At 34.6% G+C, this 23511-nt stretch overlaps 1 protein-coding gene across 3 annotated transcripts in view; it reads left to right on the top strand.

Annotated features, from left to right (window-relative positions):
- Window positions 1-23511, top strand: part of LOC124449783 — an 86786-nt gene that overhangs the window by 24304 nt on the left and 38971 nt on the right. For all 3 annotated transcript variants that reach the window (XM_047000688.1, XM_047000687.1, XM_047000686.1), the window contains exons 3-11: window positions 450-1147; window positions 1220-1802; window positions 3877-3918; window positions 4834-4935; window positions 8787-8860; window positions 11401-11449; window positions 18328-19004; window positions 19519-20107; window positions 21312-21347. In XM_047000688.1, coding sequence (XP_046856644.1) covers window positions 450-1147; window positions 1220-1802; window positions 3877-3918; window positions 4834-4935; window positions 8787-8860; window positions 11401-11449; window positions 18328-19004; window positions 19519-20107; window positions 21312-21347 — 2850 coding nt within the window. The remainder of the gene's footprint in view (window positions 1-449; window positions 1148-1219; window positions 1803-3876; window positions 3919-4833; window positions 4936-8786; window positions 8861-11400; window positions 11450-18327; window positions 19005-19518; window positions 20108-21311; window positions 21348-23511) is intronic.

Genomic DNA, 23511 nt, shown 5'->3' with positions numbered 1-23511 from the left:
GTCCAAACAATATTTAAGAGAATAATTGTAGAGATCGAACTTCAATGTTACTCTTTAGCAATAAACATAAGATAGTCTGTCTAAAAGACAAGTGTCGAGAATAGAAAGAAAAATTAAATGAAGCTATTTTGTGATCTTTTGGTATAAACAAATTTTTTTAGACTAAAAATTTGCTCTCCATATTGTAATTTAGTATTTTCGAAAAACGCAAGGTTACTCCTTAACAAAAATTCATGAAATTACTTCAGAGAGAAGTTTTTATGATTAATTGTTTGGTATAAGCTAACCTCGAATGTTACCAATTAAAAAATTTATGATATATCTAATAATTGTTACTACGTTTTTTAAAAGTGTACGGTATCATTATCTTTTCCTAATTGGGGAAGTTTAAGCTATTTTGACATATTTATTTTGTTTGTTTGACCCTTGAATGTACTATTTTTATCTAGAAAAGTGGAAATACATTGATGAATCAACAAAACATAGAGAATTGCTTTTAAAATTGATTGAATATGGACGCAATCCCAGTGTTGAGGTTAAAGTGGTTGGAAATGTGCGTGTAATATTCTCAGAAGAGTTTTGCATTGGCAAAGGAAGAGGTGGAACCCGTGTTTTTCTTGGACTGGGTAAGGATGGTTACGGTAAAGCAGTGAAACGAATACATCGACATGAATTTATCCAGCTTGCACATCACGAAAAGAAAATTTTAAATGAATTCAATGTAAAAAAGTCGAAATATGTTGTGAATTATTTCTACTTAGAAGAAGATAAAGGAACGGATTATGATTATTTGATCTTAGACTTATGTGAAGAAACACTGGTGACGTTTGTGAAAGATTCTACTTTGCATGATCTTCAAAAAGCTCTTCCTGATATTCTTAGACAAATTTTAAAAGGATTAGCTGATCTTCATAGCGGCCCAAATCCTATTCTACATCGGGATTTGAATCCTTCCAATGTTCTGCGAGACTCAAAAAGCAACTTTCTGATAGCTGATTTTGGCATAAGTCGAAAAATGAAGAATGACTCTACATCATATAAAAGCACTACTTCCAAGGGAACCGTGCATTGGATAGCTCCTGAATCATATTGCGATGATGATGATTCAGTAAATAAAGCGTGTTACGAAAGAAGGTCTGATGTATATGTAAGTGTAAGAATGTCAACAATTGTAAGTTGTTGAAATTGCATTTTCATGTAACGCTTTTTAATATTTTAGAATGCAGGGATGGTAGCTTATTACATTGCAACCAAAGGAAAACATCCTTTTGGAAGTAAACGGCTTAGACTGGACAATATGTTGAATGGAAACCCAGTTGGCTTCGATCAAATCAAGGATGAAACATTAAAAGACCTTCTGTCGTGGATGTTAAAACGACAACCAGAAGAAAGACCATATTCTAACGAAGCATTAAAACACCCATTTTTCATGTCAGATGATGAGAAGTTTGAAATGTTACGTAAAGTTGGGAATCTTCAGCAGATTAAGACAAATGATTCCCAGTCAAGTGTCGTTCAACAATTGAATAGCAAATCCGAACATTGGAAAAGTAAAATGGATTGTGATGTTTATGATTATTTGGTGAATGGAAAGCCCTATAAATCTTCATGGACAGAATGCTTAAGACTCATTCGAAGTATTGACCAACATTGGAACAATCGACCACGACCACAACCAGAACTGTTTTATAAGATTGGTGATTACAGGGCGTATTTTCTCCGAAAATTTCCTAATCTCCCTGTTTGGGTACATGCTGCTGTAAGGTCAAATAAAGAATTAAAAAACAAACCAGAACTTATGGGTAAGCATACTAGCTTGAATTTTCTCATTTTTTTAATACACCTCAATTATGTGATCGTTGTACAATAGCAATTTGATTACATAATATTTTTACGTGATATTGACATCATTTCTTTGCTTATCAGTCTTTATTTACTTAAATTCAAAGAGAAAAAATATTATAAGAAAAAATACCCTTACTGCCATAATTATACATTGTAAAAATTTTTAAGAAAAAGTGAGATTAAAATGGCTAAAGCTTGGTCATACTCTCTAGAAAGATTGAGTGTTGAGATTTAATTACAAATTTCAAACGGAATATTCAATTTTTCTTAATAAAAATTTCTTGCCATAAAAAAACTGAAGAGTAATTTCAACTGGAAAGATAACTTATATAAACGCTTTATAATTAGATTAAGGCAATGAATTGGCCTAAGGAGACCTGCACGTATCCTATTTGCATGTCTTTTCACTTTTTCAAGACGAAAATATGTTCGTACTCCCTTGATTTAACCCTTATCGTTGCAGTGAATCTGTAACATTCACCAAACAAAATGGCCAGCAATTTTTCTAAATGTTAACTACCTAAAGGGTTGATATGAGGAATTAAATGAACAACAAAACGTAGCAGTATTTTATGTTTTTTGTTGATACATCTTTCGCCCTTTTTGAACAAAAAAGAACTGAAGCGACCTGCATAGTTACCATCTCTGATGTGTATATTATACTAGATAACGCATTCATATATAAAATATAGTAAGATAATTGAAGCAGGAAGTTGGCTCATCTCATTATGACCTTCGGGGTATCGGTCTCACTTTACTATACTTTTGTATTACAAAACCACAGGTTTTGCGTTTTATTCGTTCTACAAACTTTTGATTTGTGCAAAATTTTGTGAAAGGGACAGAACAACCGGCAAAGATATTAAATCCTCAAAAGTTTGTCTTCTTCGCTTTATAATGGCAGAAAATTGAGATGGTACAAGGTCGACCTGCATTGTTTTGAAACAAACTGGAGATTATATGATGCTGCTGCTTCTTAAAAAATGTAGAAATGTTACAGAATCCTTCTACTGCTACCAAAATTTCATCTGCAATAACGTATATGGAAGATTGCTACAAATTTACTTATTTAACAGCACTTTGTTATTTACATCGCTAATATCATAATAATTTCAAATTACGTCTTTATTATTTCAGTGAAGAAACAAAATAAATTGACATAGAAAAATAATCAGAACGATATTTTGATAAACAATAGTAAGTTGAAAACGATATCATCAAACTCTACTAGATGTACATCATCAAAATATGCGAATTAAATCTCCTCTGTTGTTATTAAGCAAAGCAAAGTTTTTAACCAGTTCCTATGTGAACAACTTTAAGATCGATGAATATGTTGAAGATATGAATGTCTTTGTTCTTACTTTGTTGTAAATTTGTAGTTTAAGTATTCATCTTCTAAAAATACCTCGTACGGCTGAAATTATACTCGTCACCTTCAACTTTCAAATTTCAATACAACTTGCCATCTTATTTTTCAGTCGTTACAAAGGCAAAAAACAGAGCTTCAGGGTCAAAACTCTCTACCGGTTTCCCTCTGCATGTCTTAAAAATTTTGCCTTAATGAGAAGTTTGCAAAAGGAATAAAAATGCAAAGTCTGTGTTTTTTTAATACAAAAGTATAGTAAAGTAGGACCGATACCACCCCCACCCCCCATGAAGCCAGTAGCAAATGATCGAACTTCCTTCTTCAATTCTTGCAAGAGATGCGTTATCCAGTCTAATATACATATCAATGGCTACCATGTACTGTCCTCAGAGATGGCGGTCAGTTATCGTTGCAGTTGATATTATAATTCAGGATACTATGCAGGAACCAGAATAATATTATTATTACTTATGCATATAACGAAAACACAAGCTCGTTTTGATGATTTATTGGATTAATTTTGAACGTGTCTTTAAGATGTTAGTAACGTTGTAAACGTTGACATAAACGTACGTATAATATTCACTTCATGAAATTTGTTAAGAATATTGTTATTTGAGTCGACTTGTCATGCAAACACGAACTTTGTACTTTTTCCATAGCTATTTTTTCTGGAGAAGAGAAGAAGAAACGATGTTTTCAAGGTAAGTATATGGTAATACAAAATTTCAATTTAAAGATCACATCTTATGCATGATATACGTTTTTAAGTTCTTTGAAATCTATTGTTCATCGACGTGTTACAACATTCTCATGCAATTATCTCCCCAATATGAGCCCCCTCCAAATTATAAATAGTTCGACGGCCCTGGATATATAGGCAATAGTGATTGTACCAGTCGAAAAAATGACTTATTTCAATGCTGATGCATGATGTAAACATATTGTTTACATTTTGCTATTTTTCATCAGGTGCATGGTATTTTATCAGTAGTCACATTTGCATCATAAAAATAGATAGTAAAGAGTCTCTTGAAGGCAAGAGTCAAGAGTGGAAAAATATTTTTCGCATTGGGAAAATTTGAGTTACTTTTGTATGATTTATTGTTTTGGCTTTCCTCACTTTTGACTATAAGTATGATATTTAGTGTCATGTATGAAATAAGAAACATACTCCGGAGAAAAGGTCCGTTTTGACCTCAATATTTGAGAAAACAAACAAGAAAGTTATTTCATTCTGTAATGTTTTGAATTCATTGCAAATTCATCATCAAACGATAATTATTTACCAGCTAACTGTGGCTCTCTGTATATCTGTTTATTTCCATCATTTCGAATTAAGTGTGAGTGTGGAAGTGTGGATTTTTTTGGGAAAATCAAGTTGATTGTATTACTGGCTTTCAGGCCATTGTTAAGTTTTGGTTTGTAGGATTTAATAAAGAGTACATCCATTAGTAGAAAGCAGTTTTTCTTAAAGTTTTTGTTCTAGTAAATAAAGTATTTTGTAGTTTCCAAATATGAGATCAAGTGTGCTGAAAATGTAGAGATTTAAACGTTTTTCATGCACAATGGAAAACAAATAACAAAATTGGTGTTACATGTTTTTTACTCCATTATAGATGATCATAGATACACCAAACTTACACCAGAGGAAGCGTCTTCTAGTTTTTATGAAAGAACAAGTAAAACCAGGGAAGAGCGTCGCAGCCCTAATATTGACGGCAAGTAAAACTCATGCCTTGTTTCTCAAAAATTATAAGTAGTTGAATGTAAACCTCGGGCAAACTGTTCAACATAAGCAAAATGACGAGTGTTTAAGTGGTATGACAATTATAAGCAGTTGCAATAACCAATTAGTTTTTTGTAAAAGCCTTCGTAACCCATTTTTAACTGTTTTCCTTGTTGCATCCAGAAAGACGTATTTTTAGTTGTTTTTTGAAGCGCTTTACTCTATTTTTTACACCCAAACAAAAGATGATACTTTTGTCCGAGTTATTTGATGCAAAAGGTTTGTGAATCTTCTAAATCGGGGATATAACGACTACGAAAATTTTCTAGACAAAGCAAACATTGAAATTAAGTTGTTGTTTTCAGTTCTTTATCTTTCACCATAGCTTTGGATTTTTTTTCTCTGCGCCAATACATCTTTCAGGTTACAAATGTTATATAAAGTTAGTTTTAGATGTAGAAATCTACATTTATCTGAGTTGAGAGTAAGTCCCTTCTCTCTTTGTTTTTCAATAACTTTATTCAATCTTTTATCACGCACTTTAACTAATTGACCAAGTACAATATTATCATCCATAATATTTTGACACTCCCTCACATCACTGTAGAACTGTTTGTTAATATGTTGATACACATCTGGCGTTTATGTTATTCCAAACATAAGTCGTTTATAATGAAATATGATGTTATCCCCTCCATTCTTCAACAAATATTATTTATTTAAGGGAAACCCCAATTTTAAACATAACTTACCAATGGAGTTTGCTCTTCTGCTCTTTAAATATTATCTCCTTCGAACATCTCGGCCAATTTTTTTTTATTAATTTTTTCCTCGAAATAATCATAGTTCTTTTTATATTCCAAGCTACAGATTTCATGTCAAGGTCCATGTGGATCTTCAGCTGAAAATCTTTTAATGTTCCGTGTTAAACTATAAATTCCAGCTCAATCTCTGCATTGCCATAATCGACTTTTGTCTGAAATTTCCATATAGAGCTTAAAATTGGGTTTAAGCCGTGAGATTGCCCAGTATGCATATATGTTTCCCCTTAATTTTTTCGTGTGTATTTGACCCCACTCTTCTTAAGAGCCTCCCAGGTTTTCTATCTATGCTATTACAAATAGATTCACAGTCAATCGTAATGTTTTTAACCTGAACGTCAACACCTCAATGTTGAGATTTTTATACTTAATTCCATTTTCAATTTTTTTATGTACAATAAAAACGTATTCCTTTTCATGGTCTAAGTTATTATAACTCCTTTATTTACATTTCTTGGCTTTTTAACTTTCATTTGACTTTTAATTTTGGCTTCTGGTTAGAAATTTATCTTTGACCTACATACAGCTGCGGAAGGACCAACGTTCACACATTTCTTGCGTACTTTTACCACCATGCAAGCACATTGGAAACATTTCAATTTTGTAGGACAACTAATCAGACTATCAAATTTCTGATTTTGGATTTTTCGAATATGATTAACTTTTTCGTTTTTATGCCTTTCAATGGTTTTAGCTTTCAAGCCGACGGTTTCCATGGCTTGAGCGATCTTTTGTACATCTTTTAGTTTCGAATCGTGACTTTTTATGGTCCTTCCTTTTTAATACTGACGACGGACATGTATCTTTTACTTGGTCTTCAATCTGTTTGGATAATTGATAACCAAAGCTACAGTTTTTAGGTAGTTTTCTCAGTTTTATTACAAATTGGTCGATAGTTTCCCGTTTTCTTGTTTCATTGGGCAAAAACATGTCTTTTAAAAGGGATATTAACCATCGAAGATAAAATATTCGTCAAGCAATTTAACGCAACTTCGTACTCATCCATTTATCTATCAGTCATGTCATCAGATATGGGAAGTAGCATTTCAAAGATCTCCTGAACGTCTATCTATGCACAATACAGTTGTAGAGATTTCCTTGGCTTTTTATCTTTAATTTTCCTTTATCTTCAGGTTTCGAGAAAAAATTAAAAACTTGTTCGCTGTCTTTTCAACCTCAGAGATACACACGTAATATCGATTGACAATCGGAAAATTGTAGGCCGCTAATATCCATACTTATCGATGTAGTTCCATTTAAAAAACAAAATCTCAACAAAATGGGAATGTTATGCTCTCAATGTCTAATTCAGTCGCCAATTATTGTGTCTAAGATTTGCGATACGATACATGCATAAGAATTGACGCAATTTTTATGTTACTTATATTGCCAGCTATAAAACATTTACAGAACCAGCAAAATCCATGTGATATTGATCGTAATCTTTAAATTTATAATTTAGCATCTAGTATCTTTTTGTTAATGCATGCGAAGTGATATTTTTGAATTCTTCAAATCTGATTGGCGGCAGAAGCAGACAGTTTCTTATCTTAAATATTATTACCGTGATCTAAAAGTGATATTTTTTCACAATGATTTGCTTACGAAAGGAAATTTAAATTTTTAAAAATGATTTAAAGCCTTGTGACTTCTTCAAGAAGAAAGCAAAATGTATTTAGTCTCAACATGAAGCTAAGTCAGCTATTTCGGCCTCGGGTTGCTTTTGAGACCTAGTAAAAATGTTTTTCCTTGCGAATCTCCCAGCCAATATAAAAGATATATTAATTACAATAGACAAATCTAAAATCCTATTTATGTTACTTTATTTTTTTGCATGAAAAGAGGCTTGTTTGGCTTTCACAACTTTTCAGCCAATAAGACTGTAGCACTTATAGTGCAGTCATACATTATTACAGTGGAACTACTGCATTTTTACAGAACAATTACAGCTTTTTTATGCTTAAAAGGCAACTGACTTTCAAGTTTGATGATCTGTTTACAATATGGGTCGCTTAGCTTTTTCTATGTTTATAATTTTTGGTAAGGGATGATTTGGGTTTAACAATGTTTCACTGCGCCAAAGATAGAGCAGTAAAATTTGATTTACACTAAATTCACTAATCTTTGATTAAGATCATTTACTACAAGCTACTTTTATCACTTACGGAACTACTGTTATTTTTACCTATTTAAAAAGATATTTGTATCATAAAATCGCCAAAAAAGCACATCATTATTCGAAAATTTTCTAGTCAAAACAGTCAACGTCATTTAAAAATGTATGATAGAGTTGTGACGATGTATGTAATATTAGTTTACAGTTTGTAGCGACGACTTCACATGCAAAAATTTTACACGTGCTTCGCATTGGCGAAGTGGGGGATTTTTATCGTTTTCAAATCATTTCTACGTTATAAACATCAATTGACAAAAGTTAACATATCAAAGCAAAACATTCCTGTTAGTTTAATGGTTGAGTTGTCCTGCATTGACATTAAGTTGGTAAATACTTGCAGATAACATTGTAATTTACAGCAAGAGTGTAGGAGACATTTAACTCTCTAGAATTACTGAAGAATGAATTTTTGCCGAAAGAAGACAGAATGAATGTATGTATGAGAATGAAACAGATACAAGAGTAACTGTGAAGTTACAAGAATTAAAGCTAGATGGACTTAGAATAATACAGTATGGAATAGGGAAGAGGATAGTGTCAGTATGTAAAAAGCCTAGAGTAATACCAAAGAATATTAAGTATATAGATGCACCGAAAGAGGAACCTCTTTGTTCATCATCATAGGTGACTTAGTAATTAATGGGAAAGTTCTCAATTCTATAGCATTTTTCTTATAAACAATAACAGTTCACACGGTTTCCATTGGCTATTGTAAATTAACTGTAGGGCAAAAGTTTCCCGACAGTGGGTTATTGCACCTCCCATAATCTCCTTCCGACGCCAAACTTTTGTTCTGATGTTGCGTAATAAAGTTGGTGTCACATGGGTTTTTTTACTCCATTTTAGATGATCTTAGAATCACCAATTACGATATCCCGTCAACTGGTGAAGATGATTTAGATTTGATGCCATTGCATACGGTGTGTATTGTTTTAACACTCAAGCTGACTGACTTTGGATATTTTCTGTGAGAATCTGTCAGAATACTTAACTGTATCTGACATTTAAGTTTGCAAAAAGCCACTAAACTTTAGTACTGAGGGCTGAGGACCATACTCCTAACGTTATTTTTTAGCAAGCAAGTTTTGTAACATACTTATACGAGTTTGTAAATGTAGATCGTCCAGTTTAGTATTGTCCTGAGAAGGACTGTTTTTGTTGTTGTTGACTGATGTTTCGACAACCTTTAGCGGTAGTCATTTCAGAGTCAAATGAGGAATAAACGTCAGGTTAGCCGTATTTGTTATCTGGTTCTTACGTCATTGTATTGTGTGTACAGGAAATGTGTGCGTGTCAATTGTGTATTGTCATTGTGAATTAGTATGAAATGTGATGTTTTTAGTTGTGATGATTTTATTGGTAATGTGTTGGTGTCAATTGTGTATTGCCATTGTGAATTAGTGTGAAGTGAAATGTTTTTAGTTGTGATGTGGGATTTAGGTGTGATGTTTTTAGTTGTTTATTGTCATTGTGAATTAGTGTGAAGTGTAATTTTTTTTGTTGATCGTTTGTTTGTATTGTGAATAAGTCGTTTTTAAGGTGCCGGTAATTGCTGTGATCTGTTCAGGCAAGTTTGTTCCAAGCTGGTATACAAACTTTCTAATGTAAGCCGTTGTCTATAGTCACTACTGTAAGTAATGCATTTTGCCGAGTCCCAGTCAATGTTGTGCTTTGTGATTCGGTGACGTTCGGCAATGTGATTAGTTTTGTCTTGTTTCTTATTAGCTCGTTTGTGTTCAGCAAGTCTTATGTTTAAGTTCCTGCCAGTTTCTCCGATATAGGAGGCGTGGCAGTCGGAGCAATTTCTTTTGTAAACTGCACATTGTCCTTTGTTGGGTTGTTATTTGGCCTTTATGTTCCTTAGTACTTGTCGTAACCCAGTGATTGGTTTATGTGCGACACGTATGTTGTATGGTCGTAAGATACGCAAAATAGTTTCATATGTAAGGTATCGATGCTGTTGTGACTGAGTTATTCGTTTCGTTGGGTTCGTTGGGTTTGTAAGTATTGCGTTTGTTGAAGTCAGAGTTTTAGTTGTTTCTGTCAAAAACACGTTTGAGATAGTTGTTTTCGTTGTGTTGAGCGTCCGGTGAATCACATATGATTTCTGCATGTCTTGTTAATGTTCTGATTGTGGTGGCTTTGTGTGATGTAGGGTTGTAAGATGATTGGTCTAGTAGTCGGTCAGTGTGTGTTGGTTTTGCGATAAACTGTTATTCGTAATTTTTGATTGTCCTGTTTTACCAAACAGTCGAGAAAAGTAAAAGATCCGTTTTCTTCGACATCTTTGGTAAATTGTATGTGGCTGTTCTGATTGTTGATTTGAGTGTGAAAATCATCAATCTCGTCTACATGTAGTGCTGTGATTGTGTCATCTACGTAGCGAAAGCAAAAAGGTAGTGCATGTTTTTAAGTCGTGAGCGCCCGTTCCTCTATAGATTGCATTACAATTTCAGCAACTAAAACAGAAACGGGTGAGCCCATTGCTGTTCCATATAATTGTTTGTAATGTGCACCTTTGTACTGGAAGTAAGTCGAGGTGAGGCAGAGCTCCAGTAGCTCCATGTCTTCTGTCGGTAATGGCAGTACGTCCGTAGTGTTTGTAATGAGGGTTTTTTGTACATGTAAGTGCCAGATTAAGTGGAATACTGGTGAACAGTGATTTCACATCATTAGACACTAGTATATAGTTGTCCGGTATTTGTATAGTGCTCAGTTTTTTAATGAAATTTTCAGTGGATTGTAGCTTGTATTTTATTTTACACATTTCCTGTACGCACAATTGTACACATTTCCTGTATAGACAATACAATGACGTAAGAATCAGATAACAAATACGGCTAACCTGACTTTTACTCCTCATTTGAAGGTGAGTACCGTTAAGGTTGTCGAAACGTCAGTCAACAACAACAAAAACAGTCCTTTTCAGGACTTTACCAACCTGAACGATCTACATTTAAAAACATGTAACCATACTCCCGGGTTCAAACCATTTACTTCATTAGACTTATACGAGATTGGAAAAGACACTAAAAATGAAAGACTAATTAACTTTTTAAAATTATAAAAACAATAAGAACAATCAAAATTAAAATCAAATTTAGACATGCACAACTTGATAAACACTTAAATAGCATAGATGTTAAAGCCACAGATAAAAATATATGCGAAAGCCGTAGTTTCTTTCTTTATTTATTTCGATGTTAGTTAATGGCCCATTACACTTTGTGTGAATACTTGTATCAGATTTTTGAGTTTGCAAAAGCAACCGAAAATTATCAAGAGAAGCATGAACGGGATTCTAAACTCATCAAAAATGAAGAACAGTTCCTAACAGTAAAAGGCAAATGTATATAAATGTAACATCACAGCAAGTTTATGTTCTTAATTACTTGTACGTGTGATGATAATATGAATATTATTTTATCAATAATAAAAATTTATTTCTATACATTTTTAGTTAGGTCGTAATAGTCCACCTTCTCAAAGCTCAGAGTCATCTGTATCAGGTAAGAAATCAAGAAATATCGATGCACGTCAATTATATAACTGCCATCGTCACTTATTTGTATTAATGTCAGCTTCATTACAATTAGTACATGATTTACAGTTTTTATTCAAGTAAATTTATAGTAATATTGCTGAGCAACAAAATCTGTGTTTGTGCTGCATGCTGTAATATCAAAGACTCACGATTCAAAATGGTATTTATATATGCAACAATTAAACTATATCTATTTACATGCTACACCCTCTCGCTTTCCTTACTATATACTTCATAATTTTGGCTTAGACGTAGCGTTGTAGTTCTTTTAGAACATGACTTCATCAAAGTATCTTGTTCTTTGTTTGTTTGTTTTTCATTCTCGTATAGTTTTATAAACGCTGAATTTCTTCTTTATGATGCTTCCTTTTCTGATTAAACTGTAACTTCGTTGTTAAAAGAGAGATTTGTTGATCCAAGTGAAGTTGCTAATGCACACATACACGAAATATTTGTTGATAATTGAGTGATTCATTATAATCAGCAATCAGGAATACATAGAATAGAAATGTAATTAATACAAAAAAATAGTTCATGGCTTCCCGTATAACATAACATGTGCTAATATAATACTATAATAATACTTCATATAATAATATTATGGTGTAACATTACATAATCAATAATACTTCATATTGCTAACACTCTCACTTAATGTGCACTATAAATGTTCCTTAAGAATTACGAATTCTTAAACTAAAATTTCTTTGACACCTAACATGTCTCGAAAGTTTTGGAATGTTTGCTTTGGTAAACTTTTCGTCATAACAACCGCTAACATCTGATCTTTACTACAGTATTGAACAATAATGGAATTATCGTTGACCTTTTCTCAAAGTGATACGCAACGTCAATATGTTTAGTGCGATTGTGAAATCGTGGATTCCTCGAAAGTTTAATTGCCCCTTGGTTATCTTCGTTCAGTATAGACGGTTGATCTTCATTTATTCCAATATCCGCTAGTAAACGTCGTAACCATATTATTTCTTGTGATGCATAACTTAGTGCAACATACTCAGCTTCAGTCGAAGATCTTGCAACACAAGATTGTCGCTTGCTGCTCCAGCTGACGGCTGATTCATTTATCTGGAACACGTATACTGATGTAGATCTTCTTGTATTTACATCACTTGCCCAATCAGCATCTGAATATCCAACCACTTCGCATGTTGAATCTTTGCTTTGAAAAACAAGACCATAATTAATTGTGCCTTTTAGGTATCTCAACTCTCTTTTTGCTCCCTGCCAATGCTCCTTTCCTTGCTTTGACATAAATTTTGAAAGAATACCTACAGCAGATGTCAAGTCAGGTCGAGTTGCCGTTGTCACGTATGTCAAACATCCTATAAGTTTTTGATATTCATGAATATTTATTGCGGTCTCTTCTTCGGGCAGATTCTGAAAATGTTTTCCATGCTCTAACGGTGTCAAAACAGGTTTGCAATATTTTATGTTGAATCGTTTCAAGATACCTTCCAATTATTTTAATTGACTAATTGTCAATTTTCCACTTTTTCTGTCTCGTTTGATCAGGATACCAAGGACATGTTTGACTTCATTTAAATCTTCAACTTTGAACTTTGATGCAATAGCGTTCTTCAACACCTTCAGCATTTTCGTAGAATTTTCGTAGAATATCATCAACATGAATAGATAGTATCACGAAACTCACATTTCCATCTTGCTGTTTAATAGATTTCACGTACAGACATGGATCACAGCTCATTTGATTGTATCCTTTTGACTTCAGATATGAGTCGATGGCGTTGTTCCAACATCTGGCTGACTGTTTTAAACCATAGATGCTTTTTTTCAATTTGCAGACATAGTCAGGATGCTCCTTATTAATATAACCCTCAGGTTGTCGCATAAAAATTTCTTCATCCAAATTTCCTTGTAAAAACGCTGTTTTAACGTCCATTTGGTGAACTTCCCAGTCTTTTGCATTCGCTAAAGTGAGCAACAATCAAACAGTTGTATTTCGTATGACGGGTGAAAATACTTTATGATAGTTGACACCTTCAGTTTTTGAATAGCTTTGTGCAACTAGGCGAGCTTTATATCTCTGTATTTCCCCATTTTCGTCTCTCTTCACCTTTTGTCTTTCATATTACATTCCTTTTACGGGAAAACATTAGCCCAACAAATTGACCTGCTCTCCAATGTGTAACTTCATAGCTCAGTTGGTTAGAGCACTGCACCGGCACCGCAGAGGTCATGGGTTCGAATCCCGTTGAGTCACCTGAATTATTTAGGTTCATGAGACAACTGCTTTAATTGTCCAGCAAAGTGCGAAGATCAAATCTTCATTCAATTTCAAAACACCGCACTGCATATAACAATCTTTCATAATACTTCATATTGCTAACAGTATTAGCCCTGCCAACTAATACTGGTGTTTTAAAACATAAGATAAATAACTTTTGTATTACTATACTTGGGCATGTTCAAGCGCTTTTGAGATATTTGGGAATTTGGGAGATGTTGCAGGAAACGTGAGAATAACTCTAGCAAGTTGGAAGAGATTTGAGCTGATTTAACAAGAGTATCACCGGATTGGGAAAAGTAAAAAGCTGACCTTTACAGATCTATTTGAAGCTTTGCGAGTCTGGATATAACAAAATCCACTATCACAAACTGACATAGATGGAAATAGAGAAAGTGTATTGAAAGAAAAGAAAGGAAACTGCTATTAGCTAAAGTCCGAACACGACAATGTGTGTACTGTGACAGCGAAGACCTCTAATCTTTAGAATCTGACAAAGTCTTGAGTATCAGTGAGCGTGAAAAGATGTTAATGACAAAACGACGCAGTTTTAATTTCACAGGGGAAAACCATAGAGCAAGTAATTGCAAGAGTCATTCACTGCTATATATCTGTAAAAGGAAGCACCATACTTCTATATGTGATCAGCAGGACAAGAATCAAAAACTGGTGTGTTATCCTAATTTGAAGAATGTTCTTTATCCACATGTGGTAGTAACAGTCAAAACAATAAATGTCATGCTCTTTTAGACACTAGATCTGGTAGTTCCTTTGCATGAAGGAAGTCGGTAAGTACAATCAAAGAAGAACCAATAAGGCAGGAATATAAATCTATCAAGATAATGTTTCAAGCAGCAAGTGGAAATGCACGATTATGATGAAACGCAGCTTTTGCCTGGTCACCTCATTCTTGGGGCGAGTTCAATATCCAGAATCAAGACACCGTAGTTGGAGATGATGAGACGCCAGTTGCCTAGAGGACGATGTCGACAACAGACTGGCCAAGGCAAGCAGCGCTTTTGGCAGACTGTATAACAGAGTGTGGAACAACAATTCTTTGAAGAAGGGCACCAAGATCAGCGTGTACAGAGCCGTCGTACTCAACACCCTCTTGTACGGCTCTGAGTCGTGGGTAATCTACCGTCACCACCTACGCCTCCTTGAGCGTTTCCATCAGCGCTGTCTCCGCACCTTCCTCAACATTCACTGGAGTGACTACATCACCAATGTTGACGTCTTCACACAGGCGGAGATCACCAGTATCGAGGCCATGCTACTGAAGTCGCAGCTACGTTGGGCAGGGCACGTTTCCAGAATGTATGTTCAGCGCCTGCCGAAAATTGCCTTGTATGGCGAACTTTCCACTGGCCACCTTGACAGAGGGGCACCGAAGAAACGCTACAAAGACTCTCTGAAGAAGACCCTCGGAGCCTGCCATATCGACCACCGCCAGTGGTCTATTCTTGCTGCTGACCGTGATGCCTGGCGTCGTACTGTCCACCAGGCTGTCTCTTCCTTTTAGGACTCTCGTACAGAGAACTTGAGGGAGAAACACCGCAGTAGGAAGAGCCGGGAAGCTTCAGCAGCCGTACCTGACGTGACCTTTGACTGTAGCCGCTGCGGCCGAACCTGTTTGTCTCGCATCGGACTTGTCAGCCACGAGCGTGCCTGTAGTCGACGTGGACAGCGTGCCTGTAGTCGACGTGGACAGTCCCTTCATTAAATCTTCGTTCGCGAAGCCAAGCCAAGAGATAGAGAGGACGATGTTGGGATGGACGAGAGACAAACCCTACCTACTTAATTACAAAAACCCTCATGAATATTACAAGCAACGTTATAGTTTGGATGTGTTAGGCTTAGACGACAGTGCAGAAAGGGATCATAGAAGTGTGTATCAAGAGTTTAAAGAACAGTTGACGATGCGGAAAAAATGGTTAGTATAAAAATTCACCTCCGTGGAGGGCTAATCACCCAGAATTGCCAAGGAACTATCAGGTTACCAAGCGGAGGTTAAGTCCTTGACAAAACCGATTGGAGAAACAGCCTGGAATGATGGAAAGTTATCGCAATATCGTAGTAAATAAACTTGAAGAAGTAGTGGTTAAAATTGCGCCTAAGAAACTACAAATAATTTGTGAATATTATCTTCTGCAAAAACCCCTCTTACGTGAGGAATCCGAGTCTATAAAAGTAAGGTTTGTTTATGATGCTTGAGAAAAACTCGATGAATGGTCACCTTCATTGAATGATTGCCTTGACGTACTCGAATGAGACCGATTCTTTTAGGCGATACCAAACATACATTCTTACAAATAGTTATCAGAGAGATTGATCGAGACGTAATGAGAATCTTATGGATAAATGATCGTCAACAAAAAGAGATGGTCGTACATCGTATGACTCGAGCGATGTTCGGACGTGGTCCGAGCCCATTTTTACTTGGAGCAACTTTAAATGTTCACATAGAGAAATTTATACAATAGTATCTAAAGTGTGTCGAAGAATTATCTGACGGACTTACGTGGATGATATAAATATTGGTGGTGATTCAGTAGAAGAGACTATCGGGAAATCAAACAGCAATCAAAAGAGATTCTCAGCAAGGGACAATTTTTTCAGCACAAATGCATTCCAGTGTAGTAGAACTTGAACGCGATAAAGTAGAGGATGGGGATTCTACCTATGCTAAAGATACTTTAGGAACTAAATGTTCAGAAACTGAACTTCTCGGACTGGTATGGAACAAGAATGAAGATTCTTTGTCTATATCACTACCAAAACAAAAAGTTCAAATGACCAAGCGAAGGGCTCTTCAAAGGAATGCAAAACTGTACGACCCGTTAGGTGTTACAGCTCTGTACCTTCTCATAGCGAAAGTAATCTTTCGAGATATCTGTGATCAGAAAATCGCATGGGATGCAAGTTGCCGAAAGCTATCAGGAAGCTTTAGGAAAAATGCTCGAGGAGTTTTCCAAGTGAGTTAAATTTTCCAAGAAGCATTCCTCGGAAAAGAGTAGGGACTACAGCAATTTACATTCATTGGTTTTCCGATGCGAGTATCTTGGGATGTTGTGCAGCGGTGTATGTAGTGACAAAACAATGTGAAGTGGTTTCGCAAGGGCTGTTGGGATCAAGGGCAAGATTAGCAAAACGCAATTAAATATTCCAAGATTGGAACTTTAAAATTGTCATATGGTTTCCAACCTGGTTGACAAAACAAAGAAAGTCCTCAGTTATCTCCTTGTCGAAGCTGTTTACGCGTAAACTGATTCAACCGTCTGTCTACAATGGATCAACGGTGGAGGCAATTACAAGCATTTTGTTTCAAATCGTATGAAAAAAATAATGAAAAACAAATTGAGTGGAAGTAAGTATCAACCTACGAAAATCAAAAGTAATGAAGATAACCATTCCAAAAGAGCTCGATTTCATTGATCATATGTTGGAAAATTATGACCTGTCCAAAACTGTACAAGTTCTAGCATGGTGTAAGAGATTCATTGACAACTTAGTAAGTAATAAGAAAGAAGTAGTGCGTTATTGACAGAAGATACTTGGGCAATAATGAAGTTACTGATCAAACAAGTTCAAGCTGAAAACGAGGCGATGATGAATTTCAAAGACAAATCTGTCAAACCTAATCTTAAAAAACATCAAGACGTAATATACATGTGTAAGGGAAGAATCCAAGTGGAATATCCGGTGTATCTTTCAGCAAAGCATTTATTATCTAAGAGCGTTGTAAGACGAGCTAATATACTAACCTTAATATGGCTAGTCGGACTTGTCATGATGAAATATGAGATGAAGTACTAAAGAAACCTTATGATTTATCAATTACGTTTACGTGAACAAGAAAAGACTGAAAACATTAAAGAAAAGTATATTTTAATTAATATACATTTAAAATAGGGGGAGTGTGTCGTGAATGCTAGCACATTCCAGTAAAAACTATAAGATCAGGGAACTTATTATGTTAAGTTTGATTGAGAGATGATGTCAAATGGAGGGTGGGTTGTTTCTGTAAAAAATTGTGATGTGAATAATGTAATTTTAGAGAGATCAAAAATAAAACCTAAGCAGTTAACTCCAATTCGGGCTTCCTCGAACTATCTGTGGGAATTGAACGACATTCACCTCAAAATATTTTTTGCATTCGGTGAATTTGAGCTACTTCTGGGGCACGGGCGAAACTAGAAAGTTAAGGGGGTGGGGTATCCTTATATTCAGCTCTTTCCTGCTGATTTCTTTTGAAATTACAATCGCTAACAAAACAAATCAGTCAAGCAGTTATGAAAATATTAATATACACCACACCCCAACCCCACTTAATGCTCTATATTCTCTGTAGCACCTGTTTTGGTATCCGACATCAGATGTTTAGTTTTCACGTTTGTAGTTGATTATTTTATATATTTTATGTTATTAAACATTAAACCTGGGCTAGCCCTGTGGTGAGTGTGGCAAACACGGGTGATGAGCTGGACGGGATTCGGTGTGGGATTTCTAACCCCGGTGTTAATTATATTTGTTTCACAAATTCATTCCATAATGCAGTACTTTTATGTCAATTTAAGAACTACAGTTACAAGAGTGGAAATTTATTGGTGAATCAGCAAAGCATAGAAAAATGTTTTTAAAATTGTGTGAATATGGGGCCAGTGCCTTTAGAAAGGTTAAACATGTGGGCGATGTACGTGTAATTTTCTCTGACGAGTTTTGCATCGGCAGAGGAAACGATGGAACACGTGTATTTCTTGGACTGACAAAGGATGGTTACGGCAAAGCTGTGAAACGAATACATCGAGATAACTTCATCCATATAACTCGCCGAGAAAAGGAAATTTTGATTGAACTTAACTCAAAGGAATCGAAATATTTTGTGAACTATTCTAACTTAGAGGAAGACAATGACACGGAATATGTCTATTTATTATTAGACTTATGCGAGGAATCATTGGAGAGTTTTGTGAAGTCTTCTACTTTGTCTGATCTTCAAAAAGCTCTTCCCGAAATTCTTAGACCAGTTTTGCAAGGATTAGCTTATCTTCATAGTGGCCCGCAACCTATTCTTCATTGCCATTTAAAGCCTTCCAATGTTCTCCGAGACTCACAAGGCAAATTTCTCATAGCTGATTTTGGTATAAAAGCCAAGGCTATTGTGGAAACTCAGTTTTGGATTGCTCCTGAATCATATTGTAAAGAAGAAGATTCGTTTGATAAAGCTCGTTACGAAGCAAAGTCGGATGTAATGGTTAGTGGGAATTTACTGCATATATTGAACTCTTATTTAGGCTTTTTCGATTGGTAAATTAACTTCGGAATAAGTAGCCACAGATCACACAAGTGAGCAAAAAGTAACTTTCGGCAAAAGTACCAAAATTGAAAAAAGACTAGATGATTTAATCTCGGACATTAGATTGTTGCTGTTACATTTTTATTTGGAAAACTGAAATTGTCTTTACTAAGTTGTGCAACGGCCTGTTATTAATTTTACTGAAGTTGTCGTCTCTTGAAAGCTATAATTTAAGATGCAGAAATTTATTTTTGTTTAATTGAACTCCGATTATGTTTATATATTGTAGGTTTAATTTCTAAACTTTATAAATAATTTTATGGCATGAATTTAAAAATTTGATTTATTATATCACTTGCGTTATATAAGTCTAGCACCATCTAAGAGGACTACAAATTAATTTAGTTACTTATTTTCTATTATGTGTTTATCCTCTTTAAATAAAGGTTTGACCTTAGGCTAACTATTTTAGAATGCAGGAATGGTGGCTTATTATGTTGCAACAAAAGGGAAACATCCTTTTGGAAGTAAACCCCACAGACTGATCAACATATTGAATGGGAAACCTGTTGGCTTGGACGAAATCAAAGATGAAACATTAAAAGACCTTCTGTCGTGGATGTTAAAACTACAACCAGAAGAAAGACCATCTGCCAACGAAGCCTTGAAGCATCCATTTCTTATGTCGGATGACGAGAAATTTCACTTTTTATGTAAAGTTGGTGACTTACAGTCGATTAAAACAAATGATCCCCAATCTAGTATCGTCCAACAATTGAATATTGAATCTTCAAACTGGAAAAGTCAAATGGATAACGATGTTTATGAATATTTGGTAAATGGAACAAAGTATGGATCTTCATGGACAGAATGCTTAAGTCTCATTCGAAATATTGGCCAGCATTGGGACGATCGACAACGACCTCTATCACAACCAGAAATTATTTATAAGATTGGAGATCACAAGGCGTATTTTCTTAAAACATTCCCCAGTCTCCCTGCTCGGGTACATGCAGCTCTCAGGTCAAATGATGAATTGAAAGACAATCCAGAATTTAAGGGTAAGCATACTAACTTGAATTTTCACATTTTTCATTACACTTCAATTATGTGATCGTTGTTACAATAGCAATTTGATTACATAATATTTTTACGCGAGATTGACATTATGTCTTTGCTCATCAGTCTTTATTTGCTTAAATTCGAATAGAAATGATATTACATGTTTGTAAATGTAAATCGTCAAGGTTGGTATAGTCTGAAAACTGTTTTCGTTGTTGCTTACTGATGTTTCGACAACCTTACCGGTAGTCATCTTCAGAGTCAAGAGAACAACAACAACAACATAATCAGTCCTTCTCAGGGCTATACCAACCTGGAAGATCTAAATTTACAAACATGCAACGATACTCCCGGGATCAAACCATTTATTTTATTAGAAAAAATATTATGAGAAAAAATATTCATTACTACCATAAATATATTTTGTAAAATGTTTTAATAAAAAGTGAAAATAAAATGTCTAAAGCGTAGTCATTCGCTCTAGAAAGAATGAGTTTTGAGATTTAATTATAAATTTCAAACGGAATATTCTATTTTTCTTAACAAAAAATTTCTTGCCATAGAAAAACTGAAGAGTCATTTCAGCTGGAAATATAACTCATATAAACGCTCTATTATTAGATTAAGGCACTGAAAAGGCCTGAGTAGACCTGCACTTACCCTATTCGCACGTCTTGACTTTTTCAGTTTGAAAATATTTTCGTACTCCCTTGATTTAACCCGTTTTGTTGCAGTGAAGCAGATCTGTAACATTCACCAAACAAAATAGCCAGCAATTTTTCAAAAAGCTCGCTACATAAAGGATTAATTTGAGGAATTAAATAGACAACAAAAAGCAGCAGTATTTTATGTTTTGTTTGATACATCTCTTGCCATTTTTGAACAAAAAAGAACTGAAGCGACCTGCATAGCTACCGTATACTGTCCTCAATTAAGGCTGTCAGTTATCGTTGCAGTTGAAAATATAATTCAGGATACTATGCAGGAACCAAAATAATTTTATTATTACGTATGCATACAACGTAAACACAAAGTCGTTTTAATGATTTATTGGATTAATTTTGAACGTGTCTTTAAGATGTTAGTAACATTATAAACGTTGACATAAGCGTACGTATAATATTCACATTATGAAATTTGTTAAGAATATTGTTATTTAAGTCGACTTGTCATGCAAACACGAACTTTGTACTTTTTCCATAGCTATTTTTCCTGGAGAAGAGAAACGATGTCTTCAAGGTAAGTATATCGTAATACAAAATTTTGATTTAGGGGTCACATCTTATGCATGATATACTTTTTTAAGTACTTTGAAATATATTGTTTATTGACGTATTACAACATTCTCATGAAATTATCTCCCCAATATGAGCCTTCTCCAAATTATAAATAGTACAACGGTCCTTGATATATAGGCTATGGTGATTGTACCAGTCAAAAAATGACTTATTTCAAAGCTGATGCATGATGTAGACATATTGTTTACATTTTTTTTTCATCAGGTACATGGTATTTTATCAGTAGTCACATTTGCATCATAAAAATAGATAGTAAAGAGTTTCTAGAAAGCAAGAGTCGAGAGTGAAAAATATTTTTTGCATTGGGAAAATTTAAGTTACTTTTGTATGATTTATAGTTTTGGTTTCCCTTACTTTTGACTTTATGTATAATATTCAGTGTCATGTATGAAATAAGAAAGATACTTCAGAGAAAAGGTCCATTTTGACATCAATATTTAAGATAACAAACAAGACAGTTATTTCACTCTGTAATGTTTTGAATTCATTACAAATTAATCATCAAATGATAATTATTTACAAGCTAACTGTGGCTCTCTGTATATCTGCTTATTTCCATCATTTCGAAGGAAATGTGAAAGCGGAAGTGTAGATTTTTTGGGAAGATTAAGCTGATTGTATTACTGGCTTTCAGCCATTGTTAAGTTCTGGTTTGTAGGATTTAATATAGAGTACATCCATTAGTAGAAGTCACTTTTTGTTTAAGTTTTTGTTCTGAAAATGTTGAGATTTAAACGTTTTTCATGCACAATGAGAAAAATCAAGACTGAAATTACCATTTATTTACGCAAAACATGATTTACATCACAAGGATGAAACGTTTATGGTCCGAGATATCGGTGAAACTCCGAAATTGACAGATGGGATCTTCAGTTTTTAAATTGATCATCTTCTTTCTTTCTAATTGTTGGGTAATTTTCCACAGCCAAGATGCTTTTACGGTTCGATCATCATTGATACTTTTGTCCGAGTTATTTGTTGCAAAAGATTTGTGAATCTCCTAAATCGGGGATATAAAGACTACGAAAATTTTCTAGACCAAGCAAAATTCAAAATTAAGTTTTTGTTTTTAGTTCTTTATCTTGCGCCATAGCTTTGGCCTTCTCTTCTCTGCGCCAATTATCTTTCAGGTTACAAATGTTATATAAAGTTAGTTTTAGATGTAGAAATCTACATTTATCTGAGTTGAGAGTAAGTCCCTTCTCTCTTTGTTTTTCAATAACTTAATTCAATCTTTTATCATGCACTTTAACTAATTGACCAAGAACAATATTATCATGTTTGTAAATGTAGATCGTTTAGGTTGGTATAGTTCTAAGAAGGACTGTTTTTGTTGTTGTTAACTGACGTTTCGACAACCTTAGCAGTAGTCATCTTCAGAGTCAAATGAGGAGTAAACGTCAGGTTAGCCGTATTTGTTATCTGGTTCTTACGTCATTGTATTGTGTGCACAGGAAATGTGTGGGTGTCAAATGTGTATTGCCATTGTGAATTAGTGTGAAGTGAAATGTTTTTAGTTGTGATGTGGGATTTAGGTGTGATGTTTTTAGTTGTTTATTGTCATTGTGAATTAGTGTGAAGTGCAATTTTTTTTGTTGATCGTTTGTTTGCATTGTGAATAAGTCGTTTGTAAGGTGCCGGTAATTGCTGTGATATGTTCAGGGAAGTTTGTTCCAAGCTGGTATACAAACTTTCTAATGTAAGCCGTTGTCTATAGTCACTACTGTAAGTAATGCATTTTGCCGAGTCCCAGTCAATGTTGTGCTTTGTGATTCGGTGACGTTCGGCAATGTGATTAGTTTTGTCTTGTTTCTTATTAGCTCGTTTGTTTTCAGTAAGTCTTATGTTTAAGTTCCTGCCAGTTTTCCCGATATAGGAGGCGTGGCAGTCGGAGCAGTTTATTTTGTAAACTGCACCTTGTCGTTCGTTGGGTTGCTCTTTTTTCTTTATGTTCGTTAGTACTTGTCGAAAAGTTGTTATTAGTTTATGTTTGACACGTATGTTGTATGGTCGTAAGATACGCGAGATAGTCTCAGACGTACCTTTGATGTAAGGTATCGTTGCTGTTGTCACTGAGTTGTTCGTTTCGTTGGGTTCGTTGCGCT

The sequence above is a fragment of the Xenia sp. Carnegie-2017 genome, unplaced genomic scaffold, assembly GCF_021976095.1.
Source record: "Xenia sp. Carnegie-2017 unplaced genomic scaffold, XeniaSp_v1 HiC_scaffold_23, whole genome shotgun sequence".
Classification (NCBI taxonomy): domain Eukaryota; kingdom Metazoa; phylum Cnidaria; class Anthozoa; order Malacalcyonacea; family Xeniidae; genus Xenia; species Xenia sp. Carnegie-2017.
Note: the sequence above shows the minus strand (reverse complement) of the source record. Positions and strands in the feature narration are given on the sequence as shown.